General features: G+C 40.3%; 1 protein-coding gene across 2 annotated transcripts in view; it reads right to left on the bottom strand.

Annotated features, from left to right (window-relative positions):
• Positions 1–19891, bottom strand: part of PREX2 (phosphatidylinositol-3,4,5-trisphosphate dependent Rac exchange factor 2) — a 279954-nt gene that overhangs the window by 54880 nt on the left and 205183 nt on the right. For both annotated transcript variants that reach the window (XM_060115599.1, XM_060115600.1), the window contains one exon: positions 17294–17408. In XM_060115599.1, coding sequence (XP_059971582.1) covers positions 17294–17408 — 115 coding nt within the window. The remainder of the gene's footprint in view (positions 1–17293; positions 17409–19891) is intronic.

Here is a 19891-nt window from a genome sequence, read left to right as displayed (position 1 = left end):
TCTTTAAGACCCATCTTTAACAACACCATCTCTCTCAAACTTCCTAAGGATCTTCAGAGTCAGTGGCTCTTCCATGGACCCCAGCACCTACTGCATCCCTACACCTCAGTACCTTATTGTTGTGATCTGAAAGCCTTTGTTTACATGCTTCTTTCCCCCACTAAACTATAAGCACCTTGTAGACAGAGACAATGTACAGTGTACCTTTATTACTTTATCACCTTACACAGTGCCATGCACACTGTGAGTATTCAATACATTTTGATTGAATAAATAAATGAATAATTAACTTTCCTAAAATTCCTGCTGCATAACAGGTCTAAACCATTTCCAAGAAGAAAGTGTCTTCTTTCAAGAAAGAGTCTGTGTCCAAAAGTATTAGAAATCATCTATCACAAATAGCTGTTGGTCAAGAAAAATATTGCCAAGCATAGTAAATTTTCCCCATCACAAAGCAAACATACACTCTCACTATTTTGCTTATGAACCTTACTTAAAATGGAAAAAAATTAACTGTCTGAAAAAGACAAACTAGGTCACTGCCCTATTTCAAACTTTGTAAATAAGATCTGCTGAAGCAGTGTGGAACTATCACTGTCTTCTAAGATATTAAGGCAGACAATTCAAAAATGAGTCTCATCTCATAAAAAACTACACACATCTGCTTCAGAGGGAAGGCTCGGGAAATTGTAATATGACAAGAAATACTGACATACAGACATATGAAAGATGTCATTAGCAGAATTTAGAAATAGTGAGTATGGTAAGTGAAAATACATTAAGAAATTGAAGGTCCCTTGGGACTCTTTTTTTGGTAATTTCATTCCTCAGATGAGCAAACAGATCACAGGTAAGTTTTAAAGAACTATTTGGAATTGAACATGATCTCTGTGAGGGCAGGGGCTATACCATGTTACCACTGTACGCCTGGCACCTAGAATATTGCCTGAGCCAAAGCAGTTGCTCAGTAAATACTTGCTAAATGAATCATTAAGGAAAAGTGAAAATCGGTATGGATAGACAAGAAATCAAGTCATCCACTACTGAGTCCTTCCTGCAAAGAACTGTAAGTTTGATCAAGTGCATTCTAATAAAAATGTAAACTGAGTGAAGTCAGACAGAGAAAGATTGTATGATACCGCTTCTATGCGGAATCTAAAAAAAAAATTAAAAATCAAAATAAATGATACAAATGAACTTATTTACAAAACAGAAACAGACTCACAGACTTAGAAAACAAACTTATGGGGCCTCCCTGGTGGCGCAGTGGTTGGGAGTCCGCCTGCCGATGCAGGGGACACACGGGTTCGTGCCCTGGTCCGGGAAGATCCCACATGCTGCGGAGTGGCTGGGCCCGTGAGCCATGGCCGCTGAGCCTGAGCATCTGGAGCCTGTGCTCCGCAACGGGAGAGGCCACAACAGTAAGAGGCCCGCGTAATGCAAAACAAACAAACAAACAAAAAAAAAAAACTTATGGTTACCGGGGGGAGAAGTGGAGGGGAGGGTTAGTTAGGGAGTTTGGGATTGACATGTACACACTGCTCTATTTAAAAAGGATAACAAACAAGGACCTACTATATAGCCCAGGGAACACTGCTCAATATTATGTAACAACCTAAATGGGAAAAGAATTTGAAAAAGAATAGATGCATGTATATGTATAACTGAATCACTTTGCGGTACACCTGAAACTCACACAACATTGTTAGTCAACTCTACTCCAATATAAAATGAAAAGTTAATTAAAAAGTAAGTACAGGGCTTCCCTGGTGGTGCAGTGGTTGAGAGTCCGCCTGCCGATGCAGGGGACACGGGTTCGTGCCCTGGTCTGGGAAGATCCCATATGCTGCGGAGCGGCTGGGCCCGTGAGCCATGGCCGCTGAGCCTGCATGTCCGGAGCCTGTGCTCCACAATGGGAGAGGCCACAACAGTGAGAGGCCTGCGTACCACAAAAAAAAACAAAACAAAAACAAAAACAAAAAACAAAAAAAGTAAGTGCGTCTTCATCTATCCATGTATCTTTTAGACACTGTCCAATAACGTCCTTCCTCTTCCAGTCAACACTTCTCCCAAAAAAGTCTACCTCGGTAATTCTCCTTCCAAACCTCTGAACCACTCCCCTTGGCTGACCGCAGTCAGATCTCCACCCATCACACTACTCACACCGTTCTCCCTATTAATGCCAATGAATTTATTTGTACTGGCCAAATCCAGTGGACATTTTCCAGGTGTTATTTTCTGAATCTCTTCTTACAGATGCACTCTTGATCACACACTCCTTCACATTCTCTATCCGCTAACTCCTTTGACGTTGGCCTGGTGCCTTGTGGGTCCCCACACAATTCCTTAACCTTGCCTTGCTGCCTCTTCCACGGGCTCCTCTTCCTGACCTGCTCCTTCAGCATCTGATTCTGCCTCACCTCACTATTCTCCCTCTGAACCCTCTCCTGGGTCATCTTTTCTTCCTCTCAGGGACTCAAATCTGTGCATCTCTAAGCTCCAGATTTGTGTGTTTACTTATGTGTTCAATAAATAAATAACTTTACAAGCCAGGCACAGTACCAGGCACTGGGATAAAAGGTGAAAAAAAGACAGTGTTTACCTGCAAAGAATTTACGTTTGAGAGCGAGGACAATAAATAGGTAATTACAATCCAGCGTGATAAGTGATCTAAAAAATGATTATTAGCAGAGTGTTAGAAAAGCACATCTGTGAACACATTAGGACAAACAGGTATTAGGCAAAGGGAATGAAGGGTCTTTAAGGCATAAGGAAAATTTAGGAGTGAGAATAGAAGTTGTCCATTTAGATCATGGAACTTAAGTCTCTGCAAAGCTTATTAATTCCCTCCAGAGAGCGGAAGGCGTGAGAAAGGGCAGTTGGGTGATGACTCAGCAGATCTAAACAACAGTTGAATGAATGAATGAGTGAATGAAAAGGTAAAGAAGGAACAAGAGGGGGAGGTGGTGATAGAGAAGAGAGGGACAGACACGGGGTGGGGGGACAGGGAGGGAAGGGGGGAGGAAGAAGGAGAGGGAGGGAGAGGGTGCCTCACCCTTTACTTATCATGGATTCCTCTACGTTGCTTTAGATAGAAATGAAGAGGCAAATGGTGTTAAGACTTAAAAGATTTTTCCATTGTCCTGATTGTTGATAAACCACTGTAAATCTGTCTAACCTTCCTGAAATCCCTGTAGCATTCAACAACAGGGACTTGAGAGTAATAAGAAGTACTAACCCTACACTATGGATATGAGGGCATGTTCTTAACACTTTCATTCAATTACTTCAATACTCTTTAAGCAACTTTTTAGGTATAAAGCCATGTTCTGTTTTAGGAACGCGGCAATGAGCAGAGACAAAGCTCCTTCCCTCAGGGAGCTTGCACTCTAGCACACACGAGGGGTGGTGTGAATCTGTCTTTCTTCCCTGGTGAAAGTCTGAAAAACCCGACTGCAGAAGGCTTTCTGTGTGGGCAAACAGCAACTCCTAATGCTGGCTCTTCCCACATCTGCTTTTCTACTATATGCAGCCCTGTTCCCCACGTGGTTTTCAAAGACATTTCTTCACCCAGACATGAGACAAGCTTGCACTCCCCGCTTCAGAATCTGCTCTCAGTTCACCTTCCAATTTCCACCTCTGTTTAGGGAACACACACACATATATGAAAGACCAAAGCGACATCTCTCACCAGCAATTGTTTACTTTAAATTCTAGCCTATGTGGTCTAGCTTAGTGCCTCTCAAAATGTGGTCCTCAGACTTAAGAACTTGTTCCCAAGAATTCAGAAATTGCATAACAATTTATATTGCCTCAACATGCAAATAATTAACAGTACTTTTGTTATTGAATAGGAAATTGAGCAGTCCAGTAAGTCGTACATGGCGTGAGCTGCAGAAGAGTCACGCACAGCAGGGCTACGGGGCGATAAGTGATATCTGAAGGTTAGTTTGCAACCATAAACCAAAAGGGTATAAAAACTGAAATCAAACATAAACATTTGCTTTTATTTACAACTTCTCTCTACTGTCACTTTGTCCATCAGAATTTTAAAAATTGATGGTTTAATATAATTAACTAAATGAGAGACATCAAATTGGTAGAATTTATCCATAATTTATGGATGACAATACAATTTCATTTTATTTTTGTTAAGAAATTGTGTTTAAATCTTCCCTTCCTGTGAATATATATCTCTGTGAGACTGGTTTTCTTCTATTAGGAGGATTATGGGTTACTAAAACAAGCATAGAAAGAGTTTAGAGGCACATTTTCCCCGGTACGCTAGGCTGCCATCCCAACCTACATTAGTTACCAAACAAGAAACTACTCATTTCTCACATTTAAAACTTTAAATATTGGTATATGCAGTTTTCGTTCAAAGTATACATAAAGATGTTGAATATGGGGAATCACTATTTCACTCATAACTTTAATTTTGATTGCAAAATAACAAAAGTGACCTCAATGGCAATTCTTTCCTAATTGCCCAAAGAATCTGGGAGCATTCAAGGTATAGGACAGCAGAGCTGAATGTGATACCTTCCATTTAGCTTTTAATTACAAATTGTATAAAAAGTTACTGCTTCTAATACTGTCCTTGGAGGTACGTGGAAGCCTTCTTCTGCTTTGCTCGTAGCAGTTGGGCAATCACCGTTTCTGTCTTGGGGCTAAATCCAGGCCTGGAAGCGTAGCTGGGGCTGTGCATCCTTCTGGATAGTTTTTCACAATTGCCTCTTTTATAGTTTTTCTGGTGTGAAATCGAATGAAGCATCTAGGTTGCTTTCAGGAGTAACTCTGTGCACAAATAAAACTTTTCCAGCTCCATCTTGAAGAATTATTCTATGCAGATTCCCTCTGTCTTCCCCACTGGGCAGTGAGGTCACCTGCTCCAACACTGAGTACCCTGGGAAGCCCTTGATACTAATTTTATTCTCCAAGTAAGTTGCTCTGCAGGAAACCCACAAAAGCCACCATCCATGAAGCTCACCTTCAGGTACAAGTCTTTGTGATCAGCTACCCCTTATGCTAGGCAAATACTGAGGACTGTGCAAACCTCCTCCCAGCTAACACTCCTGTCAGCCTACAAGGCATCACTAGCTCCACTGGACAAATAAGGAAATCAAGGCTCAGAAATATTGAGAAATTGCCCCAAGTCAGACCACTAGTCAATGCGAGAAAGGGGACTGGAATCCAAGTGTGACCAACTTTCCCTCCTCTAGTATATTACTGCAGCAGGCAATTCCAGATCATTAACCTTCTGGTTTTTCTCATTTATATCACTGTACAAATTGTACACCAACTGAAAAAAAAATTTTCCCACGACCTAAATGTCACTTGGTCTATTAAGCATATTTCTGTTTTTTTTCTTGCTTAGCTCAAAAGAAATGTAATGAGCATCACATTAGATCTCCTAAAAATGCTTCTTCTTTAGACTAGGAAGGGATTTGTTCATTTTTTTTCTCACTGTGTTTTCTGAATGTGCCTGGTGTTACATCTGACTTCACTGATTTCTCAAGTATCAAGATGAAGTTCAAAGTTTGTATCAATGGAAGCACCTCTAAGAAGCTTTTAACTTATTAATGTGTACACAATTGTATGAAATACGCTATGAATGGAACAGAACTATAGGTTTTTAATTTTGCATGATGAACATGTCTTAATATTGACTAGACTTAAAAGAAAATATCCTATTGAGTTCACTTTTATTCTATTAAAATATTTTATATTTAATTATAGTGTATCATTATTATTATATAATTAAATTATATTATTATATCTAATATTACTTAGTGTATATTTCAATACTTTATTTTGGGATTTGATGCAAAGACCATGGCTGATAATGCATGCTGATGACACTTAAAATGTAGGCACATGAATTCCCCTTCCCTGACAACATGCAATATCCTATGAAGTGCCTTCATTATGAGGGCCAAAAAAAATACATTAGTGAGTTTGATTCACAGTCAGACTCCAGACATAATTTCTTTCATTTCCAAGTAACAGTAAGACTCCAACTATTTCAGCCCCTTTTACTTCTACTCCGGTCTTTGTCATAGCTTCTTTTCTAGTTCTACAGCTATGAAACTACCCCTTTTCAGAGACAACAAATCAGAATTCTTCCTTGTCCTTTGAAATTCCCATTTTTTGCAAAGAAGGTTTTATATATTTGTGTAGTACTTAACGCTTTTATTGTAAGTGATTAAAGTTGCATTAAATCACTTCCCCAAGCCACACACATTAGTACTGGGATCATTCCCTAATTCAGAGAAGTAGTGGAGTGTTGTAATAAAAGTGAGTGCTGAGACAGGGAGATCAGCTCGGTGCTTTGTGACCACCTAGAGGGGTGGGATAGGGAGGGTGGGAGGGAGACGCAAGAGGGAGGGGATATGGGGATGTATGTATATGTACAGCTGATTCACTTTGTAATACAGCAGAAACTAACACGCCCTTGTAAAGCAATTATACTCCAATAAAGATGTGAAAAAAAAAAAGTGAGTGCTGTGGAGCTGGAAATAGCTAGTTTGAGAGGCTTGCTGTCATCCCTGCTAGATGCCTGCATTTGAGCAATTCACCAACCCTCTCTGTATGTGCAGTGTTACCACCCGGGAAGTTTCATGCCTTACTTTGGCTTTAGCTACATCGGACCTCTATGTGAGTGACTCCAGCCTACTGGACAGAGACTGTTGGATGTCAGTCTCACATCTCAAATCCAATTCAATTCAGTATCTTGCACTACAACCCCAAAGGAGCTTCTCCGCTTGTTTCCTCACGGTATCAGAGAATCATCCAGGCACCCAAACCAGTATGTCTCTGTCTCCCTCTCCACATACCATGCATTTAGTGGAGAAGATTTTTTTCCCCTAGTTCTCATATATTTCTAAAATCTATGCCTTCTTCTCCATCTCCATTTCTATCTGCATAGGGTTTTTATTCTCACTTGCCTGAACTATTTTAACAGCTTGCTAATCAGTCTTTCTGACTCTGGTCTTGTCCTCACCCCTAACTGGTCCTCAGTGGTATCCCCAGGCTGCTCAGTTAAAAATGTGTTGCTTCCTCGCCACTTAGAACTCACAAGTGAATAGTCTCACTCATAGGCTTCAGCCTAAGCTCCTCAGCCAGCGGGCGTCTGAGGTCCCCCGTGGCCTGCGCCTGCCCACCCCCCATCCTGTGTCCTTTCTGCCCCTCCTCGCCTGTCACGGTTCTGCAATGCCTTTGCTCTTATCACTCCCTCCCACTGAAACAGCCTCTCTCCTGTCCTGCATCTGGCCCGCCAGCAGCCATCTGTCTGAACTCCCCCATCCTTGGTCTCTCCTAAGTGCTCCCCTTCTATGCTCCCTGGGCATCCTGTAACCACCATGGTGGTTAGCAGAGAATTTCAAAATTACCCGTTCACCACATCAACTCTTCCTCCCCTTTCAGATTCACAAGGTCATGTTGTCTAACCCATCTCTGAATCCCCAATACTGTATACATGCCTGCACTTGCATACAGGTGCACAATAAATACTGCTGAAACATAGGCATATTTCCAAACCCATTCAATACTGACATCAGAGCCCACACCATTCACCAGACGTTCTGTTGAAAATCTTCATGATGTCAGTCAGGACCCCACCACTGTTTATGTGCTGTGTTCTGGTTTGGTTGCCCCAAATCATCTACATACAAGCATTCATTAATCACCTATTAATAGCTACCTTACCAGCAGTGGGTAAGCCAAAAGAGAAAGACAAGGTGAAAAGGAGAAACAGATACATAAAAAAAGAATATAAAGCATAATGTGATAAATGTTATAACAGATGCCTATAAAGGGAAAATATAAGGAAAAAGATTAGCCTTAGGGAGGTGGGAAGACCTCTCAGGGAGGGTGGATTCTGAGGTGTACCAAGAAAGATGGGAAGGAATTGGTTAAAGCAATGGAAACTAAAGTCCTTCTGGCTGAAATTACCAGAAGCCAAGCAAAGATGTGTTTGATTTTCTTCCTGAATGACCGACAGAACTTCACAAACTTGAACCTATGTAAGATAGAACTTTGCCCTCAGTTGAAGTTGGGTGGTCTATATAACTGGACAGCTAATTTACAAACATAAGCCTCTTACTCTTCACATAAATTATGATTTTCAATAAATCCATATTAATTTCTTCTAAGTTACAATTATGTCTTTTCTATCAAAAGCTCTGGGCCCAAGCTAAATTTCCTGACTGGTGAAGGGGTAAAGTTTTGAAAGGATAATTTGTGATTCACTCACTTTCCATGGTCCATCCACCAAACCAAAGAAGTTTGAAATGTCAGCAAAAAGGAACCGAACAAAAGCAATAGGAAAAAAAATTCACTGAAAGAGCTTGACTAGGACGCTTTGAATATATTTTTTAAAGACTGACTGTCCTCGTGATCAGCTAGAAAAGTCAGCAGAGTTAAAAATAAGAATCAGTCTTGCTTCCATAAGCACGGACCATTTTTCCTCACAGAGTGTATTTCTCTAACTGATTCTTCAGGGTGTGCTTACTTTCTCTTTGATACTTCCAGCTCTAATTTATCCTTTGGGAAATTCTGAACACAAGGTACTCTGATCTTCCCTTTGCTTTGGTGAAAACAATAGCTTTCCTTAGCTTGCAGAGAGATAATTCTCTTCAAATGTTTCTTATTGAAGATGATTTTACTTGCTTCTATTTGTCAGCCAGAAAATCTATTCATTCTTGATAAACATCATCACAATGGACTTATCACAAAAATGTGAAAACTCAGAGTTAAGTCATTCTAATCTCATCTGTTGCCCTTATCTTAAAAATTGAATTAAAAATTCCTTTAATGTAAAAGTAAAATAAATATTAGACTTAACTACAACTTCTCAAGGGCAAGTGAATTAGTTTGAATTCAGACAGAAATAAGTACAGTTCAGATAATTAAATGAGATTACATGCATAAATACATAGGCAACTATATCATATTTTCAGAAAGTAACGGTGGCAACGTTTAATGGAATTATAGCATTTTTCAAATAAAGAAGAGATATGTTGCTCTCCAAAGTGCCACTATAATTTCAGCTTTGTCTGATCTTGTCTCATGTGAAATGTATGAACCTTGGCTACGCTGATGAATTTTCTCGGGAGAGGTCTCCAACAGAGTCAGCATCTGTACCCTTCAAATGGCCCAGAATTTTCTGAATAGAAAATGAAGCAGACTGGATACTGGAATAAATTCAATAAAATACCCCACCCAAAGAAGACCAATACATTGCAATTAATCTGATTTCCAATTCAATTCAACTATTTTTACTGTACTTACTATGTACCAAACACAGTGGGGAACTAGGACCTGGCTGCCCTCATATATACAAAGGCAGGTAAACAGCCCACAAGTCAAAGTCAAACAAATGAAAACAAAAAGGCTTTCAAAGAGTTTTAAGGAAGAGACCCAAGTAATTCCATATGAGGCTATACCTGAAGGCTTCCTACAGGAAGACAATTTTGAGATGAGTCCTAAATAATTATACTCTTTCGGCACATGGAAATAGGGCTGGAGTGTGTCCTGAATGAACTGGGTTGAAAGAAGCTGAGGAAGAGCTGATGGTAAACGAGGGCGTATTGATTCTGTTCCTACATTTGTTTCATGCCCCTCTTTCTCCTGAATTCCAGCCTCTGGAACACTTCATCTTTCTCCTCCCCCCTTTAGAATTTTCATACATACTATTCTCTCCGCTGGAAAATACCCGCTTCCCCACAACTTTATCTCCCATCCCCTCTCCCTTAAACACTGTAACCCCCACTTCTCTTTCAGAGAAAGAGTCACTTCCTCAAATAATTCATTCATGTCCCTGATACTTGGTGGGGGTGAAGGGTTTGTCAAATACAAGTATCCAGCAATTCCTTTAATTTTATATTGTGCAAGAATATGACACTTAAGTATAATTCTATTTTGTAAATATAGATCCTTTATATATGTCAGATATAGGAAAGAAACCTAGTACACTTTTTTTTTTTTTCTTTTTTTTTTTTTGTGGTACGCAGGCCTCTCACTGCTGTGGCCTCTCCTGTTGCAGAGCACAGGCTCCGGACGCGCAGGCTCAGCAGCCATGGCTCACGGGCCCAGCCGCTCCACAGCATGTGGGATCTTCCCGGACCGGGGCACGAACCTGTGTCCCCTGCATCGGCAGGCGGACTCTCAACCACTGCGCCACCAGGGAAGCCCCCTAGTACACTTTTAAGCATTGTAAACAAATTCAAATTCTTTGTAGATTTAGTCGTTTTCTCCTTCTACTGAAGAATCACTTCCCACGTAAAAAAAAAAAAAAAATGTACAACTCTGAAAACTCCATACTCCTAATCTGAAAGCAGAAATAAATTGAATATACATATTTAGTTTACAGCTAGTCTTAGAGAAACAGAAATGTGGTTGTATCTTAAGGTATAAAAAATGGAATTCGGCTGAAAGATAGGATGGAAAGCAAATATACAACTGTTCTAGAGGAGGTAACTATGCATCTGGAATGTTTCCAATTAATTAAAAAAGAATAACTCTAAAATCTGCAGCTTTATAAAGAGAAACAATTGAAGGACAAAGGCATTATCTGTATTTTAATTGATATTCTCTCTCTCTCTCTCGTGCTCTCTCAGATTTTACTAAGTTCATACTCTTGCGATTTAAGGGAGTTTCCACAGCTCCTCGTGAATAGAAGCAAAATTTTCTGTTTCAAACGTGGGTATGCTGTTTGCTATCAAAACAAGGAATGGGAAAGTGTGTTATGAACTGAAGACTCTGAGGGAAGAAAGAGATGGGCTGGCGGATGTGCCTGTAACAGAGCAGGACCCTACAGGGCCTTTGGGGGACAGACTCCTGCCCCCGACCATGTCCTCCATCTGCCTCTTGCTTGTAGAAAAGGCCTCCAAGGCCTTCCCCAAGTTCCAAAGAATAAATTTAATCAGAGAAGTGAGAAAATGCAGAAACAAAGGAAAACAGCCAAGCAAGACAAAATAAAAATTGTTTAGCCATTAAATAAAGTCAAGGCACTTTAGCTCCTCCTCAAGAGCTACAGAGAATACTCTGAGCCATATCCTTAAGCTGTTTTGCAGATACTGAAACCCCCACCAGGTGGAAGAACTTCACTGTATGCTGACCACAAGCACAAGCACTAGACCCCAGACAGGTTGGAACCAGAAGGTTGATGATGTCAACTCCCAATTACCTCACCACCAACCAATCAGAAGAATGTCCATGAGCTGATCACACACCCTGCAAGCCTCTCCCTCACCCTACCTTTAAAAACCTGTCTGTGAAAGCCATTGGGGAGGTCAGGCCTTTTGAGCATTAGCTGCCTGGACTCCTTGCTTGGTGCCTGCATAAAATGTTGAACTCTCCTTGATTCTCCTTGACCACAACCCAGTGTCAGTGGATTGGCTTTACTTTGGATTAGGCAAGGGGACCCAAGTTTTGCTTGGGAACATGCCTAGGACTGCAAATTGGATCGAAAGGCTGATGTCCTGCTGTTCTTTACTTTCTTATGCTGTTTGATAGTTGTAAAAACTTGAAATGGTAGTAAGTCCCTGCCATTCTTCATATCTGTCTCATGCCAGGAGAACATACTCATTTTCTTTCCCTCCAGAGGTAGAGAGAAGTGACACATTTCACAGAGGTGCTATCATGGGAATGGTCAAAACACATACATATTTCTGGCCAGACAATTCTCAGTTGAAAAAATTGTTCAAATATATGACTCTGAGATTGATATTTGTGTAGCATTTCTTGTTAACATAAATAAAATGTCTATCTTCCTTCTATTTGTTACATAAAATATATTTTGGCTTTGAAACTTTCTTTAAAGAAAATGTGCCATTCTTTATTGAAAAAGGCACACCTTAAGAGAATATATGCTTTGAATAATTTATTTGTCTGCTTTCTGTAAAGATGATGAATTTACATTTAGATATCCCAAATCGTAAGCCCTAAAATATTCAGTATGAAGCTTTACCAAAATAATAAATAGTCTCAGTAACTAATATACAACTTGTTTCCTTTTGATTTTTCTTTTTTATTTTAATGTTGACGTTATACTGAAAACAATATTTGAAAAAAGCTAATCTAGACCGCTCAAACTGAAAGGAGTACTTTAATATGAGGAATATTATTCACATTTACATTCATCTCATTAGTCACCATGCAGTGGTGCCTTTTGCCAATAAACAGGATACATTAAAATGAAAGGGTTTGGTAATGATAAATTACATTTACGTAAGGTAGGAAAAAATGAGGCTAATGGGGATGATGGCTCATGGACAGAGGAAATACAAAGGAAAGCCTCAGTTAGAAAAGAGAGAATAAAATAGCATGAGGATGGTGAAGGTAGGGAATAAGAATGCTCCTCCTCGAGAATTCCTTGGTTAGAATTTCTGAGTTAAGACATTTACATGCTGGACTTCTTAAGAGTCTGAAGGAAATCAATCAAGAACTTTACCTGACTTGGCACAGGAGGATATATTTTAGAAACAGCTGTAAAACATTTCTGCTGGCTCGATCCTGTTCACTGGGGGTAACAAGTAACCCAGGGTGTCTGCAGGCAACCAGTGTCAAGGTTCTGACGCACGTGGAAGAGTCCCCAGGTTCACCACCTCATCTGAATTCCCCTGGAGACTGGAGGAGAGACTCTCAGAACAGCCAGCTGGCCTCGGCATGCTTCACTACTGCTTCCTGAAGACTTCAACCAGTTGAATTTTATTTGCAACAGATGCATGAGATATAACTGGACAGCAGCAATTCAGTAAAAACCGTTCCAATGGCTTCTTTCCTTACAATAAAATCCGAACCTCCACAGTGGCCTACAGCCCTACATAATCAGACCCCTACACATTTCTCTCAACACCTATCATCCTTCTCAATGTGCTAGGATCGCCCTGGCCACCTTTGTCTTCCTCACACATGATAAGCTATTGCCATGACCTGTATGCGTCAATTCTCTGCTGTGGGAAAGATCTTCCCCCATACTCTGGCAAGGCCATCTTGCTGTGATTCAGGTTCCTTTCAAGTACCACCTAAGGGACTTCCCTGGTGGTCCAGTGGTTAAGACTCCTTGCTTCCAGTGGAGGGGGCACGGGTTTGATCCCTGGTTGGGGAACGAAGATCCCGCATGCCACGCTACATGACCAAAAAAAAGAAATACCACCTAATATTTAAGTCCTTCCTAACTACCTGCTCTAAATGACCATCCTCCTACTATAGAAACTAGTTTTAGATTTTCTTCATTGCACTTTTCACTATCTGCAATACGTTGTTTATGGATTTATTTGCTCATTTTTTTGTCTTGCCCATTCTCACAAGAATGGAAACCTCATGAACATTCAGTGAAGAAATGGTACAGAATCAGAGCAATTGGAGGCATTTGATAATATCTGACACCAAACCTTCATAATACAAAATTTGTTTGTAGTGTATAATGTTCACTCCATTCACTGAGATGGCTAATACAGTACAAAAATTATGGACTTTAAAAGAGAAAAACGTCTTTGATTTGAATCCTGGTTTCACCACTTCTTATCTGGGTAAACTTGTGTAACTTCTCTGTAAAATGGAAATGATAATATGGAACTCACTGGCTTATTAAATAATCCATATAACTTACCTAGTATTGTTACTGACTTCTAACATGTGCTTAAAAATTGGTAGGTATTATGGCTACATTATATTTTCTTTTAAGTAGCAAATTACTTCCACCTATTCTTTGCTGTTCTGAAGAAACCTCTGTAACTGAAGTGGAATCCATTGTTTCAGCTTGTCCAGTATTCTTACCCTGTGCTTTTTGTGACAGCCCATTGGTCTTCTGTGATGCTAAGCCCACCTAGGAACAGGCACATGACTCAGGTCTGGCTAATGAGACCAGGTCCTTCGCTGGAACCTTTAGTTGTTGGGGGTGGGAGGGATGGAGGGGGCACCTTCTCTTCTTCTTTGAATGCAACACTGGTCTGTAGTGACCATCTTTACCCAAATGTGAAACAAGTCTGCCTGAAAATGAAGCCCACACAGAGGAAAGGAGTACCAAGAAGAGACAGAGAGAGAAAGAGTATCTTGAAGACCCATACCCCTGGATCCAGCTGTGCCTGAAGCAGCCATATCCCCTGGATATACCTGTTAAATAAGCCAATCCATTGTTTTGTTTATGCCAGTTTGAGTTTGGTTTCTGAAACTTGTAATCTAAACAATGCTTTCCAATAAAATATTAGCTTATTTATGTTTGTTTGTTGTAAGGCCTTTGTATGTTTGCTTCCAGATAATAATTTTATAAACCATGTGCCTTACCATATCACTGTTCTGCTCAAAGCAATTAGTGATTTCTTCTTTCCTTATGTTTGTTTGTTGTAAGGACTTTTCTGATGTCTAATTAGTAAATAAACAAGTTTACATCCAGAATGAAACGGTTTTCAGTGAAAGTGTTAAAAAGGCTCTAGGGCTATGAGGAACTAGCGACACCTGAGGGCTATTTTTTTTAAGGCGGACATTAAGAGCTCCTTTAAAGAAATGGTCAATGTCAGCCTTTGGCTCGGAAAACCAAGAACAGATTGTTCAAAAGCAATCTCTGAGTCTTTGTGGTTACACTTAACAGGAAAAATTAAGGAAGAAATTAACACCCTTATTCAAGAAATCAGCAGGAAGAGAAGGCATTACTGGGAGTAAAGAGGAAGATAATTGTCTTCCTGTGCAAAGGAAATCTAATATGCAGCAAGAAGGATATATAGCTGGTAATTGCTGACAAGGGCACACAGTTGTACCCAGGAGTCTGTACTTTTAGAACAGCTTTCTTCAGGAAAGAGACATTAAAATGTTTTCTTATGTGAAGAGGATAGCATGCAATTAATGCACACAGGCTGTTTTTCTTAACAAAGAATCTTAAACATCTTTTCATGTATCTGTTATACATGAGCATATATTTCTGTTTAGAAAAAAGATCCACAGGCATGTGAAAGCTATGCCTCGTCCCCCGCTTCTCTCGGTTAGTTATAGCTAGATAATTTAATGCAACTAAACATATACTTATGGAGAGCTTCCTACGCAAAATACTTTGATAAGCACAATGGGAAATAGTAAGATAAACTTAACCCTCCTCTCAAAAGAGCTTACAACAGAATAAAGAAGATAAGGAATCTGTACAGGTAACTGTATCATCAGGTAGAAGAACTGAATTCTATAATAGCCATAAAGTAAAATAAAGTATTAAACTGGAAGACTGGAAGGGAAATCTGACATTCATTTAGCCTCAGGCAATGACTCTGAAATTTGAGTGTGAGTTGATGAAAATCACCTGGAAGGCTTGTCCCAACACATATTGCTGGGCCCACCCAGAAGATGTTTTTAACGAGTTTGCAGATGATACTGATGCTGCTGGTCTGAGGATCATACTTTGACTCCCCGATCTAGGAAACTGGTTTTCAATTCTAGCAACACATTAGAATCTCCTAGGGGACTTCTAAAAAACTGGATGCCCAGGCCTCATCCCAGCTCAATAACAGAAGAAAAATACTTTATGAAGGACACTATCTTAGAGTTGGACATTGACTCATATAAATAGTAGCTTTATAGACATTTGGAGACAGGAAGCAGATGCTAAGTGAAGTGTGGAAAGTCAGGGAAGAACAGTTGAGGGTATCACTAGACACGAGGAGAGCACGGCCTGGCTGGCACGCAGGAAGAGAAAGGAAGTCTTAGACCAAGTCACAAAAGACCTTGACTGCCACGCTAAGGAGCCTGTGACTCCTTTTGGGGGAAATAAGAAATCACTAAATGCTTTGAGCAGAAGAGTGACGTGCTAAGACACATGGTTTAAAATTATTATCTGGAAGCAAAATCCTAAGTAGATTAGAACAACACTTGTTCTTAGAGACGGGAGATTATTTAGGATGCTATAGCAATGGTCCAGACCCATTTTCTCAAGCTGAACTCTGGGGATGTATTCTCAGGGCCCACAGGTTCTATATAAATGCTTTCATTTTGTACCCTTATTTGAAAGATAACCTAAGAATATATTTTATCAGGTATGAAGGCAAAACTTCAAATGAGAGATGTTCACAAGATGCGACTGATCTTCTTAAGTCAGTGTTTCTTAGGAGACACAGTATTGAAGAATTCAATTTTCACTTTTTTTTTTTTTCCTGTGAAAGGGGTCAGTCCATTATATGTCTTTGAGAAATAGTGATCTAGACAAGGTAATAAAATTTGGGCAGTCTAAGACACATTTTAGTCAGAATCATCAGGATCTCCAACTATATTTTAAGAGCAAAAGAAAATGAGAAATCAAACAGATATTGGGGGTTTGAGGCTGAGAACTTGAGAAGATGACAAAATGATGATATGAAATAAAGAACCTAGGAAAAGCGACAGGTTTGTGTGAGGCAAGGGTAAGGGGATAATGCATTCAAAGTGAAACAAAGCCGACCTGGTGGTAATCATAAGAACCAACACCTCCACACACCAGGAATTTTAGGAGTTAATTTATCTTCACAGTTTAGCCATATCATAGACAAAACCAAAAAAAAAAAAAGAAAAATCACAATAGTATTTTTGAGTTACTAAGGTCTACGGTAGAACAAATGTATTGTTCTTTTAAAAATAAAAGCCATAATCGGTGAGTAATTTTAAAAGGTAACCTGTTAACACAGTAACTTATAAAAGGGAACTATACATGCTAATAATTGGTTAAAAATTGAAGCTTCTAAATTATAATACATTTCCCTTTCACTTATTGTGGTTAATTTTTCCCTGCCATTGATCATAATACCAGCAAGATTATTTTTAGAGGAAAAAACAATAAAATGTAATATTATCTGAAAGTAGATACTTTTTCCAATATCAAGTAGTACCTTTTTAATCATATCTTCCATGTTAAACATATTCATCTCTTGGTGTCAGGGTGCCAGCTGTTTAATGGTACATAAAGGAACCTATTTTACCTTTAATCCACTGAACCTCGTAGGAGACACCACTATAAAGCAATGCTTTTTTTCCCTGCAAATGGTCTACTAAATAATTAATCTCTTGATCTTCTTCAGAAATTAAGACAACAGCACAAAAAGTTAAAAAATTTTTTCTACTTTGTTTGCAAAAAGTGTACCCCTTAGAATATCTGAAACATTAAACCCTAAATAAGAGAACTTTATATCAAAAGAAATATCATCATCAATCATCTAATACAATGAATAACATCAAAAGCTTTATTCATCTGCTCTTGTTAAAACTGGAAACTCTTAAAAAAAAACCAAAACCAAAAACAAAAACTGGAAACTCTTCTGTTAATTGAACAATGACATACCTGAGCTTCTGGTTGTACTGCTTGACCTTTTCCAGGGAGGCTGCATTTATTTGGGCTTGAAATTCTTCCACCAAAACATTGTCTCTATAATAATATCCTTCCATGCTCTCCAGTGCTGTGAAAACAAGTAAATGTAGTTTTCATGTGATTTTATAACACAATTTCTCCACAGTTAGTGTAATCTTATTATTAGTAAATGTATTAAACAGCACCAAATATGACCACATATGCAAGAAACAAGCTTTAACCAGTCCAAAAATAAATAAAAATCATTTTTCTGCTCAAAATAAATATCAAGCATTTGGTAATTATCTCTGTTAAGTAGGCAAAGGTAATTTCTAACTTACGCTGTCCTCTATTCTTTTAAAAATTTTGTGTATGTTCTTTGCAAAGCTAAACTCAAACTTCATATATATTATTTATACATATATAAACACACAAATGTATATATACACATATATAAATACAACATATATATACATATATATGGACATGAATGAGAGGCAGAAATGTGTATTAACATACATAACAGTAAAAAAATTGAATTTGTCACTCTCCATGCATATTCACATTCTCTTGCAGCTGCAATTAGATTATGAAATAAGAAGTATAGATAAAGGAGGAGGACCTTCAAGATGGTGGAGGAGTAAGACATGGAGATCGCCTACCTCTCCACAAATACATCAGAAATACATCTATATGTGGAACAACTCCTACAGAACACCTACGGAATGCTGGCAGAAGACCTCAGACTTCCCAAAAGGCAAGAAACTCCCCATGCACCTGGGTAGGGCAAAAGAAAAAAGAAAACACAGAGACAAAAGAATAGGGATGGGACCTGCACCTCTGGGAGGGAGCTGTGAAGGAGGAAAACCTTCGACACACTAGGAAGTCCCTTAGCGGGCGGAGACGAGACTGTGGGTGGTGGAGTGGGGGAAGCTTCAGAGCCACGGAGGAAAACACAGCAACAGTGGTGCAGAGGGCAAAGCGGAGAGATTCCTGCACAGAGGATCGGTGCCGACCAGCACTCACCAGCCCAAGAGGCTGGTCTGCTCACCTGCCGGGGCGGGCCGGGGTGGGAGCTGAGGCTCGGGCTTCGGAGGTCGGATCGCAGGGAGAGGACTGGGGTTGGCTGCATGAACACAGCCTGAAGGGGGCTAGTGCACCACAGCTAGCCAGGAGGGAGTCCGGGAAAAAGTCTGGAACTGCCTAAGAGGCAAGAGACCATTGTTTTGGGGTGCGCAAGGAGAGGAGATTCAGAGCACTGCCTAAATGAGCTCCAGAGACGGGTGTGAGCCGTGGCTACCAGCGCAGACACCAGAGACGGGCATGAGATGCTAAGGCTGCTGCTGCAGCCACCAAGAAGCCTGTTTGCAAGCACAGGTCAATATCCACACCTCCCCTCCCGGGAGCCTGAGCAGCCCACCACTGCCAGGGTCCCGTGATCCAGGGACAACTTCCCCGGGAGAACACACGGCGCCTCAGGCTGGTGCAACATCAAGCTGGCCTCTGCCGCCACAGGCTTGCCCCTCATTCTGTACCCCTCCGTCCCCCCAGCCTGAGAGAGCCAGAGCCTCCTAAACAGCTGCTCCTTTAACCCTGTCCTGTCTGGGCGAAGAACAGATGGCCTCAGGCGACCTACGTACAGAGGCGGACCCAAATCCAAGGCTGAACCCCAGGAGCTGTGCGAACAAAGAAGAGAAAGGGAAATTTCTCTGCGCAAGCTCAAGAGCAGCGGATTAAATCCCCACAGTCAACTTGAGGTACCCTGCATCTGTGTAATACCTGAATAGACAACGAATTATCCAAAAATTGAGGCGGTGGACTTTGGGAGCACCTGTAGACTGGGAGTTTGCTGTACGTGACTGACTACTTTCTGATTTATATGTTTATCTTAGTTTAGTTTTTAGCGCTTGTTATCATTGGTTGATTTGTTTATTGGTTTGGCTGCTCTCCTTTTTTAATTTTATTTACTATTTTTTATTACTTTTTTATTTTAATAATTAAAATTTTTTTTTAATTTTAATAACTTTATTTTTTCCTTTCTTTTTTTTCTCCCTTTTCTTCTGAGCTGTGTGGCTGACAGGGTCTCGGTGCTCTGCCTAGGTGTCAGGCCTGAGACTCTGAGGTGGGAGAGCCAAGTTCAGGACATTGGTCCACCAGAGAACTCCCAGCCCCATGTAATATCAATCAGCAAAAACTCGCCCAGAGACCTCTGTCTCAACACTAAGGCCCGGCTCCACTCAATGACCAGCAAGCTCAAGTGCTGTACATCCCATGCCAAACAACTAGCATGACAGGATTACAACCTCACCCATTAGAAGAGAGGCTGCCTACAATCATAATAAGGTCACAGACACCCCAATACACACCACCGGATGCAGTCCTACCCACCAGAAAGACAAGATACAGCCTCATCCACCAGAACACAGGCACCAGGCCCTCTGCCAGGAAGCCTACACAACCCACTGAACCAACCTTACCCACAGGGGGCAGACACCAAAAAAAACAAGAAGTATGAACCTACAGCCTGTGAAAAGGAGACCCCAAACACAGTAAGTTGGCAAAATGAGAAGACAGAGAAATACACAGCAGATG

Source organism: Mesoplodon densirostris, chromosome 13, assembly GCF_025265405.1.
Source record: "Mesoplodon densirostris isolate mMesDen1 chromosome 13, mMesDen1 primary haplotype, whole genome shotgun sequence".
Lineage (NCBI taxonomy): Eukaryota > Metazoa > Chordata > Mammalia > Artiodactyla > Ziphiidae > Mesoplodon > Mesoplodon densirostris.
The sequence above is the reverse complement of the archived record's forward strand: the minus strand, read 5'-3'. Positions and strand labels throughout refer to the sequence as shown.